A 14,248-nucleotide genomic window follows, 5' to 3' on the forward strand; every position below is an offset into this window, starting at 1 on the left:
CGTGTGTGGGGGAGACGGCGTCCGGGAGGCCTCCAGGGCCCCTCCCCAGGACCCGCAGCTCTGAAAGCAGAGGTACTGGAACGAGAAGGCCTCTTTGGAAGAGGCCGCGTTGGCTTCCCGGGCCTCCCAGCTGCTTTTCACTTTTCTGAGGAAGGGCCTTGAGGACCTATTTATTACATCTTAACTGTGCCGGCTCTCCAATCCTAGCAGCAGCGCCCAGCCCCTAATCCTGTGGGCTGCCCCGTCCTCCCAAGTCCACCAGACATGTGGACCAGTGTTGTCTGAAAATGTCTTTTTATTTTTATTTAAGCACAAAATTGAGACGTAACATATACATTTGTACATAGAGGGGAAAAAATACCAGAAAGGAGTTTATAAAACCCCAACCGCTGCCAGTATCATTCAGTGGCTCGGGGCCTGCGGCTGCCTGGGGCCTAGAGCCGGAGGCTAGTTTTGTGGGAAGGCCCCCCCCCAGTCCACACACCGGCTTGGCAGCCTGGGGGAACAGGGTGCTGGTTTTAAAGGTGGACTCCTAGTTGTCCATCACAGTGACACCCCCCACCGGGGTGTGAGCCAGACTCCACCAGGTATTAGGGGGCCCTCCAAGAGATGGCTCATCAGTTCCTGCTGAAGGATGCGGTTCTGGACTGGCTGGCCCTGCCCTTCCTGAAAGTCTGGATGCCGCTGATGGGGAGCATGGGTGGGGCAGGTGGCATCTGAGGCAGAGGCAAAGGCAGCCGTCCCTCAGGGGAGGGGAAGTCACAGTAAACAGGGCCAAACCAACCACACCAGCACAGGCAGACCCCGCCCTCCTGGAAGACGCTGGGCAGGACAGCTTGGGGTCAGTGTCCTTGGTCCCTTCCCGTCCCCAAACCCCAGCCAACCGCATTGCACATTCAGAGTCTGAAGAGAGTAAGGCTCAGCAAAGGAGGGCTTCAGAGGGCTCAAAGTGCAGTCCCCTGCAGGAGGGTGCAGGGGGCTAAAGGGCTATGAATCCGTTTATGAGGAATGTGAGGCAGGGAAGAGCCGAAGGCAGCCAGTTTTCTCTGGATCCATTTATGAGGCAGGCAAGAGCTTGAGGCAACCAGCCTTCTCTGGAAGCCTGGAGACCACTGGAGTGACCTGGAGAACAAATCTGTCCACCAGAGCCTGTGAGAGGCTTATCCCCAGCCGGGGCAGGAAGGGCTGGGCTGTGTCTGAGCGGCCAGATTCAGGCCAGGCCTGCAGGGTGGGGAAGTCAAGGCCCAGGACCCTGGCAGAAAACTCCAGCTGGGGTGGGCCCAGGTCAGCCTGTGATCCCAACTGTGTGGGGGTGTCTGTGTGTGCACAGGACGAAGAGAACTTCAGTCCCACTGCTTCCAGAGACAAAAGAATCCTATCAAACCATCACTAGAGAAGGAAAGAGAGCTTTGTTTTTTTTGTACATAGAGGGGGAAAAAAAGTCCCTGTCCCTCCCCTTCCAGGGAGAGCTGGTCGCTGAGGGAGGAGGAAGAGCCACAGCAAGACCCCTGCCAGGTCTGTGCTGGGCACAACCACCACCACATAAGGCACCCATAGAAAGTGCAGCTCAGAAGGCAGGCGAGAGAAAGGCTGAGGGGGAGAGGAGAGAGGAGGACTAATTCCCCTGGAAGGCTCCTTGGGCAGCAGATGAAGCAGCTCTGTGGAAGGTTCTGCTGCTGAAGATGCCCTGGGAAAACTCCTCCTGGGCCTGCTGGAAGCTGGCCCCTGTCCGGCGGTAGAGGGAGTGCACCTGGCGAAGAGGGGTGGGGTGAGAGGAGCCTGCCCTTTGGGCCCACCAGGAACCCAGCCATCCAGGACATACTCCCAAAGGGGTCACCAGAAGCCCGGCACTGCCTGACCCCCCACCCAGATCCCTGGAGAAAGGTGCTGGACCTTTGGGAGCCTAGGAGACCCAACTGCAGTGGTGAAGAACATCTCGCGGCAAGGGCAGAAAACAGTTGCCTGCTTCCTCCCATTTGCTGTCAGCCCTGCCCACACCACTCACCCGCTGCAGGAGGAAGACTGAGAGCACGGCACAGAGGGTGAAGAAGCCAGCCACCACCATCATGATGACTGATACGGCCAGGGACCCTTTCTTCAGTGTAGACAGGGCTGCAATCCAACCGCTGTAAGGGAAGAAGAGGCCAGAGGGAGCAAAGTGGTAGTGGGCCCCAAGAGTCAGCATAAGGGGCTCTTCTCCAACTGGCCACTGTGTCCTGACCATCACCTTGGCATTTCCCCACAGCACAGGGAGCCCTATGAGCCAGAAGCCCTTGGCCTGTGAGGCCAGACCTCCATGAAGGCTGACGGGCCCACACTACGCCACTCACAAGGGGAATCTTCTGGTTATGTGAGGTCTGAAAGGGAGGATGTGGTTGCTGCCTTCACAGAGTCAGAAGTAGCACTGGGCTGGGTGCTGTGGCTCTTGCCTGTAATCCCAGCACTTTGGGAGGCTGAGGCAGGAGAATCACTTGAGCCCAGGAGTTCAAGACCAACCTGGGCAACAGAGGGAGGCCCTGTCTCCACAAAAAATTTAAAAAGGCCAGGTTCGTGCCTGTAATCCCAGCACTTTGGGAGGCTGAGGCAGGCGGATCACTTGAGATCAGGAGACCAGCCTGGCCAACATGGTGAAACACTGTCTCTACTAAAAATACAAAAATTAGCTGCGCGTGGTTGCACACGCCTGCAATCCCAGCTACTCGGGAGGCCAAGGCAGGAGAATCACTTGAACCTGGAAGGTGCAGGTTGCAGTGAGCCGAGATCATGCCATTGCACTCCAGCCTAGGTGACAGGGCGAGACTCCGACTCAAAAAAAAAAATTAACTGGCTGTGGTCATACATACCTGTGGTCCCAGCTACTCGGGATGCTGAGGTGGGAGGATCACTTGAGCCTGTGAGGTTCAAGGCTGCAGTGAGCCGTGATCACGCCACTGCACTCTAGCCTGGGCAACAGAGTGAGACCCTGTCTCACAAAAAAAAAAAAAAAAAAAAAAAAGGGCCAGGCGCAGTGGCACACGCCTATAATCCCAGCACTTTGGGAGGCCAAGGCAGGCGGATCACGAGGTCAGGAGATTGAGACCATCCTGGCTGACACAGTGAAACCTCGTCTCTACTAAAAATACAAAAAATAAGCCAGGCGTGGTAGTGGCAGGTGTCTACATAGTCCCAGCTATTCAGGAAGCTGAGGCAGGAGAATGTTGTGAACACCTGGGAGGCGGTGCTTGCAGTAAGCAGAGATCGCGCCACTGCACTCTAGCCTGTGCAACAGAGACTCCATCTCAAAACACAATAATAATAAAATAAATAAATAAAGTAGCACTGGGCTGGGCCTTTTTCTGATGCTTTGCTGGTGGGGAGTATGGAAAGCGTGGCTGCTCACTCCTGAGGACCCACCTTCTTGGAAGGAGGATCACTGGCCAACTTGCTGTCACCTGTCTGAGCCCCATGTCCTCATCTGTAAAAGGGATATTCTCATATTTCTTGACATCAAAACTTACTACAAAGCTACAGTCACTAAAATAGTGTAGGACTGGCATAAAGATAGACATATAGATCAATAGATCAATGGAATAGAACTGCGATTCCAGAAATAAACCCATACACCTATGGTCAGTTAATTTTTCTTTTTCTTTCTTTTTTTTTTTTTTTTTGAGATTGAGTCTTGCTCTGTAGCCCAGGCTAGAGAACAGTGGCATGATCTCGGCTCACTGCAACCTCCGCCTCCCGGGTTCAAGCAATTCTCCTGCCTCAGCCTCCCGAGTAGCTGGGATTATAGGCACCTGCCAATGCGTCCGGCTAATTTTTGTATTCTTTGTAGAGATGAGGTTTTGCCATGTTGGCCAGGCTGGTCTCAAACTCCTTCCTGACCTCAGGTAATCCACCCGTCTCGGCCTCCCAAAGTGCTGGGATTACAGGCATAAGCCACCGCGCCCGGCCGGTCAATCAATTTTTGACAAGGATGCCAAAACCACTCAAAGAGAAAGAATAGTCTCTTCAACCAATGGTACTGGAACAATGATATCTACATACAGAAAAATGAAGTTAAATACTTATTTCAACCATATACAAAAATTAATGTAGGCCAGGCACGGTGGTTCATGCCTGTAATCTCAGCATTTTGAGGGGCCAAGGCAGGAGGACAACTTCAGGCCAGAATTTGAGACCAGCTTCGGCTAGCAAGACCCTGTCTCTACAAAAAATTTTAAAAATTAGCCAGGCATGGTTGTGCATGCCTGTAGTCCTAGCTACTCAGGAGGCTGGGGCAGGAGGATCACTTGCACCCAGGAGGTCAAGGTGATAGTGAGCTATAATTTTGCCACTGCACTCCAGTCTGAGTGACACAGCAACACTTTTTTTTTTTTTTTTTGAGATGATGTTTCACTCTTTTCGCCCAGGCTGCAGTACAGTGGCGCAATCTTGGCTCACTGCAACCTCCACCTCCCAGGTCCAAGCGATTCTCCTACCTCAGCCTCCAGAGCAGCTGGGATTACAGGCTCCCACCAAAACACCCGGCTAATTTTTTTGTATTTTTTTTTTTCTTTTTTTTTTTAGAGATGAGGGTTTGCCATGTTGGCCAGGCTGGTCTCGAACTCCTGACCTCAAGTGATCCACCTGCCTCGGCCTCCCAAAGTGCTGGGATTACAGGCGTGAGCCACCGCACCCAGCCAACTCAAGCCTTCTGATTCCCAGTCCAGGTGCAAACGGCCATCATGAATCACAGTTTTTCTACCAGGGTCTGTCTTAGGTAATGACTAATGAAATTGGGTCACTGGTCAAAAGGGACCAGATTAACAACAGCAGGGCAAGAAGCATGAGGGGTGGTGGGAGGGCAGCGTGCACTTGCTTGGAGGGTAAGGGGAGGCAGCCCTTCTCTCCCCACTGCTCTGGACTTGCCAGCTCTGCCGGAGGGAGGGGACCAAAATAGCACCGCCCTTCCAGGCTCAGGCTGTCAGCCAAGTGCCAGTCTGACCTTTCTGCAATGCTCCCTGTGCACTGGAGCAGAAAGGAAAACATCAGCCATCAGCTTTTCTTTTGAGATTAATTTTGAGCTGAGGACTGAGGTATCCTGGAAACTCAAACCAGCTGTATGCTCAAAGAGGGCAGCCAGAAGAAGCCTGTCCAGGGGAGGTGAGGGACCTGTCTCCTTAAGTTACAAGGCATCTGAAAAAAGTCGCAGCCCAGTCTGCAAAGGCCTGGGCATCCATCAGCTTCCAGGAGGGTGTGGCAGGAGAAAAGGAAGAGGCTGCAATCCAGTGCAAGACACTGTCATGGTAGCCTAAAGAGTCAAACCAAGTTCACCCACAACACCCTAGAAAGTGGAGAGCAGGGAAAGATAGTGTCTTTTTTTTTTTTTTTTTTTTTTTGATACAGGATCTCATTCTGTCACCCAGGCTGGCGTCCAGTGGTGCAATCATGGCTCACTGCAACCTCAACCTCCTGGGCTCAAGTGATCCTCCTGCTTGGGCCTCCCAAGTAGCTGGGACTATATAGGTGCATGCCACTGCACCAGGCTAATTTTTTTTTATTTTTGGTAGAGACAAGGTCTCCCTGTGTTTCCCAGTCTGGTCTTGAATTCCTGGGCTTGAACAATCTGCCTGCCTTGGCCTCCCGAAGTACTAGGATTCCAGGCATGAGCCACTGCGCCCAACCGATAATGTGTGTCTTTTGATGCCTTTAGTATCAAGGAGAAAAAAAAAGTGAGTGGCTACTGATAAAGAACTGGAAAGAAGGCCCAAAGCAGATCTGAGCTGGCCCGCTCACCCGCTCCCCGCCACGGGAAAAGCAGGGCACTGGCGGGGCTCTCTGGGAGCTAGAAAACAGGGCAAGAGAGGCTGAGTCCCCTATCCAAAGCCTAATTCCCTCTGTGATGCCCAGGTCTCACCTGTCCCCCAGGCCAGGGATGCCAACCAATTGGATGATGTAGATCCCTATTTGACAAAAAAATACAAAGAAGAACACAAAGAAACTGAAAGAGTTGTCGGACCTGTGGAGAGAGAGAGAAATGAGAAGTCACAAGAGGGCTTGGGCCATGTTCCTCAGCATCCTTACTTGGTGTGACATCTCTTTTCTCTAGGAGCCAGGAGGCAGCATGGGCAAGAGACGGAGCTCCAGGGGCCCAGCCACACCATCCACAGGGACACACACACACACACACACACCCCACCATAATCAAGAAGAGCTTGCCTTTCACTGCCTTCCAATTTAAGGGGTCAGTGCTTGACCCCTTCCTCAAAGAGCTGATAAAGTTGCTCCCCCAAAGGACAATATAAAGAGCCTAATGCTCCTGCAGTGAGCCAAGATCGTGCTACTGCACTCCAGCCTGGGCAACACAGTAAGACACTGTCTCAGAAAAATAAGTAAATTAAAAAATAAAGAGCCTAACACTCCATCTTCTGGAGTACTTGCGTTTCATAACAGGCAAGAAAAACTAAGCCAAAGGCATAAATCTCTAATAATAAAACTGCATGAGGCCAAGAATTTGAGCCCAGCCTAGCCAACATGGCAAAACCCTGTCTCTACTAAAAACACAAAAATTAGCTGGGCATGGTGGTGTGTGCCTGTAATCCCAGCTACTTGGGAGGCTGAGACAGGAGACTCGAACCTGGGAGGTGGAGGTTGCAGTGAGCTGACACTGTGCCATTGCACTCCAGCCTGGATGACAGAGAGAGATTCTGTCTCAAAAAAACAAAACAGGCCGGGCACGGTGGTTCACGCCTATAATCCCAGCACTTTGGGAGGCCAAGACAGGTGGATCACTTGAGGTCATGAGTTCAAGACCAGCCTGGTCAACATGGTGAAACCCCATCGCTACTAAAAATACAAAAATTAGCCAGGTGTGGTTGTGTGTGCCTGTAAGCCCAGCTACTCCAGAGGCTGAGGCAGGAGAATCACTTGAACCCAGGAGGGGGAGGTTGCAGTGAGCCGAGATCGCATCATTGCACTCCAGCCTGGGTGACAGAGTGAGACTCCCTCTCAAAACAAAAAAACAAAAACAATAGAACTTAAGGATACGTAGTAACAAAGAACAATCAAAACAAAACAAAACAAAACCTGTACATCTGAGTGGAAGAAAAAAATATTTGGGGAATAGGGGACACCAGACAAAACTCTCTCAAGAGCTGAGGACTTCCATCTCTGTGTCCTTGAGGGCTAGAACAATGAGGGTTCAGGGCCTCCAATGGTACAGGGATGGTTCAGCCACTGCCCTATCCCCTCTTCCCAGGGCCTGCTGGCCTCCCAGCCCTGAAAGCATCAACCCTGAGGTACAATTCCAGAACCCCTGGGGGTCTGTAAGGTGTATCCAGCTATGTTCCCAGTATCTAGCTTAGGTGTTGGCACTCTGAGTTATTGGGAAGCATCAATAGTCATGGAGAAGAGCGCTAGAGAGCACTCATCTGACACTACCAGAGAAGCACACCCTAGAGCCTCAGAAGGGAGTTCCCAAAGAGCGTCCCCTCCCTCTTCCCAGTAATGGCATCAGCTAGACTGGGAGCAGTGGGATGGCAGGTCCCTTCTCTAAGTCTCCTGTGCCTGGTCCAAGGACAGGGCCCAGAGTAGACCTCAGGTATAGAAACTGAAGAACAGGGCCCCCAGTCTCTGCTCTGGGTGGGAACAGAGGAACAGAATGTAGGGAAAGCGGATTTCCCTACATTCTGTTCTGCTCTAAGACTTGGATGGGGTCCCAGGGCCTATAGCCCTTAGCCTGCTACCTGGGGTGCCAGCCATAAAATCTCACCCCTTGCCCCGGCCTCACTCACCTAAAGGCCTTATAGATGGGTCGGTACCAACAAAGGAAGGCACAGGGAGTGAAGATCAGAAACCACAGGATGGAGAGGCCAAAGTCCACTCCCTTGGAGCTGTCACCCGAGAACGAGGCCAGGCAGGCAAGCAGGTTCAGAAACAGAGTCACTGAATGCACTGGGGAGGGGACAGGACAGAGTTATGACTTGCACCACGGTGGCTGAGGGGCTCCAATGTGGCGGCCACTCCCTAGGAGAGGTGAGGTTCATGCTGCGAAGGCAGCTGCAGAGACAGAGGAGCCCACTCTGTACCTAGGCAGGGATAGCTCCCAAATCCTGGTTTTATGGGACCTCAAAACCAGGGATCAAACTACATTCCTGAGAGGTGATGGGACAGCCCGGGTGTCTGAGGGGTGTGGAGGGAAGATGCAGACCCAGGGCTGGTCCTTGGGGAAGGAAGTCTTTCCTTGAGCAATGCTTTTCCCTGGCCCTGGATGGCCCCCGATGGAGCTGCAGGAGAAGTCTTCTTCCTCACCCTTCAGAATCCACAGGCCTGTGGACAGGGAAGGCCTTCACCTAAGGAGGGCCTTTTAGTGCAGTGAGCTCTGAAGGAACTTGGAAGCCTCTAGTTAGTCCCACCCTCCGTGATTTGTGGTCTGGACTGCCCCTTTCAAGGAGGTTTCCAGACAGGGGGCAGCCTGTGGGCAGAGGCACCTCCCCAACCCAGCCCAGGCACTGAGGAAGGCTGGAGTCTGCTAAAAGCCTGTATACCAGGGAGGAGCAGCCAGGGCCAAGATGGGGCTCTGAAGTCACACCCAATTCGCCCTTAAGCTTGGAGGGCAGGAGCGGGACTCACACATCCACAGATAGTAGAGCATCTTGCATATCCGCTGGTAGTCGGCAGGGATCTCTGTGGAGAAATCCTGATAGAAGCAGGGCTTCACAGGGCACCACGAGGGCAGGGGGGGCCAGTTCTCTCTCACTGTGTGGGGGAAAAGGAGTGACGAGGTGAGGGCCCAGCCTCAGAAGGGGCATCGAGGTGCGTGCACGCCAGCACAGTGTATGGGCCAAACCAGGGTTCCCAGAGGGGCTCCAGCAAGCAGGGCTTGGAGTCTGCATGGAGTGGGACGGAACAGGAATGGAACCCAAAGAGATACCACCAAGCTCACACTGAGATAATAGATCCCAAATGCACTGGGAAATACAGAGAGCTAAACGGCCTAAGTGATTATTTTTATTAACAAGCAGCCCACAAGTGTGATAACTCAGTTCATCACCATTAGCAAGGAATTGTGGGACCAATACCCCTATGCTATCAAAGAATCAAGTCATTTTAGAGCTAGGAAGGAGTACAGAAGTAATCTACAGCCATTACAACCACACTACAGGTCTCCTGACTTGCAACGTACTGCTCTTCCGAGGACCAGTGTCCTGTGACGAGAAGAGCCCCACAAAACTCTGAGGCAGCTCAGGGTGAACGCTGGGAGGCCCTCCACACAGGGTTCAGGATACTCATCTATGCCAGGCAGGGCAGCCCCAGGCCCCAGCAGCCTCCCTTACCATGCAAGTTGGCTACAGTATTCTGCAGCTCCCGCTCCTTGCGTTCCAGCTCAGCAGCTTTCCTGTCCAGTTCTTCCTGCTGCCGAAGCAGGCCTGCCTGGGCTGCAGACACCGCAGCCTGGAGAGAACAGGGGAGGTACAGGGACAGCCAGACACAACAAACAGAAACAGTGTCAGCCTGGGTGGGCAGGCAGAGAGGCGTTGCCCCAGGCAGGGACAGCCAGCAAGGAGTCCCAGAAGCAGTCCCCACCTCCCAGAGTGTCTTAGGTACCAGAGACCACCTTAGAGAAGCCAACCTGTCTTCCACTGCCCCCGCACCTTCCTGGTCCCTTGGCCATGACTAGGTTCTCCTCTGCCCTCATCCCTAAGCTTGAGTTGGGAAAACTATCCCCAGTGGCTTCTCCACCTCTTCCTCATACTGGGTCAAGGCAGAGCTCAGTGATTGTGACCTTTGGGAAAAAGACCCCACAAGAAACTAAACTATAACAAGAAACCCACAGACCCAAGCCTCATTTGAAGAGCCTGGGTGTATGTATGAGAAGGAAAACAGTGCAAGCCTGCTAGCAGTGAGTGGAAAGGGGAGACATGTGAGGGCAGATGGCGTGTGCCTGAGCCTCAGGATCTGTACAAGCAGCCCGTCCCCTGGCCTGCCCCCAGAAGCTGCCTCCTGAGGTCCCCCTAAACTGCAACTGGCTATACCCCAGGACAGCCCCTTAGGTGTGGCCCTGCCCTGCCTGGCTTTAGTGGTGTGCAGAGTCCACGCTTATCTCCTCTTCAGGCAGGGCAGAGCCTCTGAGTGACAGTAAGGGACTCACTGTACATGAGGCTGAACAGACCTGGCCCCGGGGCCCTGCACCTGCTGGCAGCTGCTGCCATTAGGGCCAGGTTCCTCCTAATAGATGAGACTCCAGTCCTTTTTAGGGAGAGATCTAAAACTGGTCATCTCACAGGATGACAAACCAGGCACATGTGTACACACACATGTATACACACACCAACCTCTCCAAAAACTCTTCAAAGACCTAAGGCTGCCTTGGGGAGGGAAGTTTCAGGCACTGGTGGCAGAAGCAGGAGCAGAACTGACCCCGCTGTGCCACGCTGGGGGTCTTGACCTCCTCCAAGTCTGTGACGTCAGTTGAGAAGGACCCAGCTCCCTACAGCCCACCACCCAGCTGCACAGAAAGGCACGTCCGCATGTAAGGGCTGCCTCACCTCCACAGGGCTCTGGGGCCTGGGAGGAGCGCTGGGCAGGCTCCGGGTGCCCTGCCCTTCTTCCTGCTCATCTACACTAGGCCTACCTTGGGAAGCTTTCGCATGTAGCTGTCTCTGAGAATACTTTCTCCTCCTAGGAGCATCTGCCTCTCTGAGAGCTCGCTCGCTGCCAGGAATTGGGCAGGCGGGAACTTGCTGGCCTGTCTAAGCAGGAGCTGCAACACACAACTCCACCGTGGGTCACGCTCATAGGGGCAGCGAGGAGCGCGGCGGGAGGGCAGTGAGGCAGTGCAGTGGAGCACCAGGCACAAAGCAGAAAAGATTCACAGTATTTGGTGAAGGGACAAAGGAAGACAGGAAGGAAGGTGAGAATCAATGAAGTTAAAGAAAAAAAAAGAGAGATTCTGGGCCCCAAGGAAGAGAGAACAAGTCAAAGGCCTGAGGAGGACCTGGAGGGGTACAACAGGGACAAATGCCCTCTCTGGAGGCACCAAGGAGCCCAGCCTGGTGAGTAGAGCTTATTTCTCAGTGGTGGTGGTGGATGGGATGCAGGGAGTAAGGATATTAATTGGCAGAGCAGCCCCTCTACTTGTAGGTGACCAGCTCCAAACAAATTAGCAAAAGGGTCCTTAGGGGGCCAAGGCTGAAGGCTCTCTGCTTGCCCCGAGCCTCAGGGCTCAGCTACTAACTGGTCTGGGTGATTCCCTCACTGGAGAGAAAAGACCAGAGTTCTTTGTCAGCAGTACCTGGGGGGTCGGCTGGGTTGGTTCCACTGATGGCTGGAGAACCGCTGGCTGCGAGGACCCAGGGAGTTGTGTAACAGGAACTGTTGTCGCTGCATTTGTCTACATGGAACAAATCAAAGGACAGAACTGAGTGGGACTCCACTAGTTGGTGACGAGGGGGCAAACCCACAGCAGGATGGGTGATGTGCCCCTGACTGTGAGGGGACTCCCTTGGGGCCTGCACTGGGCCTTCCCCTGTGGCTTCCTAGCCAACAAGCCTCAGGTTCAGGCCATCTGATCCCTAACCCAGCACCCCTGGGCTCGCTGGGTCCAGCACTCTTGGGCACTGCCCTGACCTCCTTGGGGAGGGGCCCTGGTCACAGATCTCAAGGGGAGAATTTCACAGAGCGTTTGGTGGCTTTCCCATCCTTACCCTGCTTCCCGGGTTCATGTTAGGACTGTCCCTTTGAGGATTGCCGCTTCTCAGAGCTGCTTCTGTCCTTGCCAAGGCTCCCTGCCCTGGAGACCCCAGCACCACCCCAGAGGGTCACGGGACTTGGAAAGAGGGCCTGCTCACCAACCTCTGAGAAGGGGTTGAATTCCGCCAGGCCGCCCTGCGGGGCGTTCGTCAGCTGGGTCACAGAGGGATCCTGAGAAGGTGAAAAAGAGTCCTCAGACACAGAGGAGAAAACCCTGGCCAGGGCCGGCGGGCGAGCCGGTGATGCCTGACTGAAGTGGGGCTGCTGATCACACTCCCGGGACCCTGAGAAACCTCTCTCTGGAAGGGTTCTGTGCCTGCCCCTGCCACACCACAGCTGCAGTCCCTTCTCCCTTCCTGGAAAAGGTTCAGCCCAGGAGAGACCCAGAGCAAGCTTTATCCAGAAGCTTGAGAGTACACATCACACAGGCTCCTGTTGGTACCCTGTACAGATTCAAAATGGTTCATAGTATTTACCTCTAGAGAGTGGGGTTTTTTGTTTTGTTTTGTTTTGTTTTTTGCGGGGTGGGGTGCTGAGGGGCAAATGAATGGGGTGGTGAGGGCAGAGACTTACTATTGACTTTATAACCTTTCTGTACTGTTTTATTTATCATTCATTTATTCCTCTTATTTTTTATTTTTTTATTTTTTCGAGACAGAGTCTTGCACTGTCGCCCAGGCTGGAGTGCAATGGCGTAATCTTGGCTCACTGCAACCTCCGCCTCCTGGGTTGAAGCGATTCTCCTGCCTCAGCCTCCTGAGTAGCTGGGACTACAGGTGCCCGCCACCACACCCGGCTAATTTTTGTATTTTTAGTAGAGACAGGGTTTCACCACGTTGGCCAGGATGGTCTTGATCTCTTGACCTCGTGATCCGCCTGTCTTGGCCTCCCAAAGTGCTGGGATTACAGGCGTGAGCCACCGTGCCTGGCCATTCCTCTCATTTTCCAAAAGATAGTCTAAGGTAGTCGGACACAGCTCATGCCTGTAATCCCAGCACTTTGGGAGGCTGAAGCGGGTGGATCACCTGAGGTCGGGAGCTCAAGACCAGCCTGACCATCATGGAGAAACCCTGTCTCTACTAAAAATATAAAATTAGCTGGGTGTGGCAGCGCATGCCTGTAATCTCAGCTACTCGTGAGGCTGAGGCAGGAGAATCACTTGAACCTGGGAGGTGGAGGTTGTGGTGGGCCCAGATCGCACCATTGCTCTCCAGCCTGGGCAACAAGAGCAAAACTCCGTCTCAAAAAAAAAAAAAAAAAAAAAAAAAAGATAGTCTAAGGTTCTAGAACAAAAACATGCTGCTGGCTGCCAGTACTGATTTTATTAAATCGGGCACACTTGCTAAGAGCAGAGATATGATAGGCTCAGATGAAAATCCAAGAAAATGTTGGTTTTGGGTTTTGGGGATTTTTTAAAGTCTTTTCATAAAATCCAAGAATGTCCTCAGAACACAACCTTGTCTCCTTTTCCCATCTGATCTCTGCATGGGGCTCTGCCATCCTCTTTCCTGCGCCTCTGCTGGCCTGGGGCAGTTGTCTTCATCCTGTCCCGCCCCCAGGAGAGCTCCTCCGCACCCTCCCCTTCCTGGTAACAGATGCAGGGCTCAGGTCCAGCTTCACAGCCATGCCTGGGCTCCATGAGGAACAGCCCTGAGGGTGGCCAAATTCAGGGCTGTTCCTGCCTGTGGAGACACTGCTTGGGTTCCACACCTCACCCCACACCCCTAATTATTAAACCAGATGCTCCCATACTTCAGGCCCAGCCTCACCTCCACCAGAAGCCTCTGTACAGCCAGTTCTTTTTTTTTTTTTTTTTTTTTTTTTTAAGACGGAGTCTCGCTCTGTCGCCCAGGCTGAAGTGCAGTGGTGCGATCTCAGCTCACTGCAGCCTCCGCCTTCTGGGCTCAAGCTATTCTCGTTCCTCAGCCTCCTGAGTAGCTGGGATTACAGGTGCCTGCCACCACGCCCAGCTAATTTTTGTATTTTTAGTAGAGATGGGGTTTCACCATGTTGGGCAAGACTGCACCTGGACTCCAGTTCTTTTCTTTCTCTTTTTTTTTTTTTTTTAAGAGACAGGGTCTCACTCTGTTGCCCAGGCTAGAGTGTAGTGGTGCAATCATAGCTCATGGTAGCCTCAAACTCCTGGGCTCAAGCAGTCCTCCCACCTCAGCCTCCTGAGTAGCTGGGACTACACACATGAGCCACCAGGCCTGGCTGATTTTTGTTTTTTGTTTTTTGTTTTTTTTTTTGAGACGGAGTCTCGCTCTGTCGCCCGGGCTGGAGTGCAGTGGCCGGATCTCAGCTCACTGCAAGCTCCGCCTCCCGGGTTCCCGCCATTCTCCTGCCTCAGCCTCCCGAGTAGCTGGGACTACAGGCGCCCACCACCTCGCCCGGCTAATTTTTTTTTTTTTTTTTTTTTTTTTTTTTTTTTTTTTTTTTTTGGGGGGGTTCCTCCTCTTCCCCCGGGGCGGGGGGGGGGGGGGGGGCTCCCCCCTTTTGCACTGCGTGTGTGGGGGGGGGGGGGGGGGGGGGG

General features: G+C 53.3%; 1 protein-coding gene across 2 annotated transcripts in view; it reads right to left on the reverse strand.

Moving 5' to 3' along the window:
* Positions 1–277: 277 nt before the first annotated feature.
* Positions 278–14,248, reverse strand: part of SCAMP2 (secretory carrier membrane protein 2) — a 551,928-nt gene continuing 537,957 nt past the window's right edge. Inside the window, exons 2-10 of one of the 2 annotated variants that reach the window (XM_025390265.1) lie at positions 11,818–11,886; positions 11,258–11,356; positions 10,598–10,726; positions 9,300–9,417; positions 8,596–8,721; positions 7,758–7,917; positions 5,882–5,983; positions 2,006–2,126; positions 278–1,750 (exon numbers count right to left, since the gene is read on the reverse strand). In XM_025390265.1, coding sequence (XP_025246050.1) covers positions 1,616–1,750; positions 2,006–2,126; positions 5,882–5,983; positions 7,758–7,917; positions 8,596–8,721; positions 9,300–9,417; positions 10,598–10,726; positions 11,258–11,356; positions 11,818–11,886 — 1,059 coding nt within the window. In that variant the 3' untranslated portion in view covers positions 278–1,615. The remainder of the gene's footprint in view (positions 1,751–2,005; positions 2,127–5,881; positions 5,984–7,757; positions 7,918–8,595; positions 8,722–9,299; positions 9,418–10,597; positions 10,727–11,257; positions 11,357–11,817; positions 11,887–14,248) is intronic. The other variant, XM_025390266.1, reaches the window with a different exon arrangement.

This window comes from Theropithecus gelada, chromosome 7a (genome assembly GCF_003255815.1).
Source record: "Theropithecus gelada isolate Dixy chromosome 7a, Tgel_1.0, whole genome shotgun sequence".
In the NCBI taxonomy this organism is placed as follows: Eukaryota; Metazoa; Chordata; class Mammalia; order Primates; family Cercopithecidae; genus Theropithecus; species Theropithecus gelada.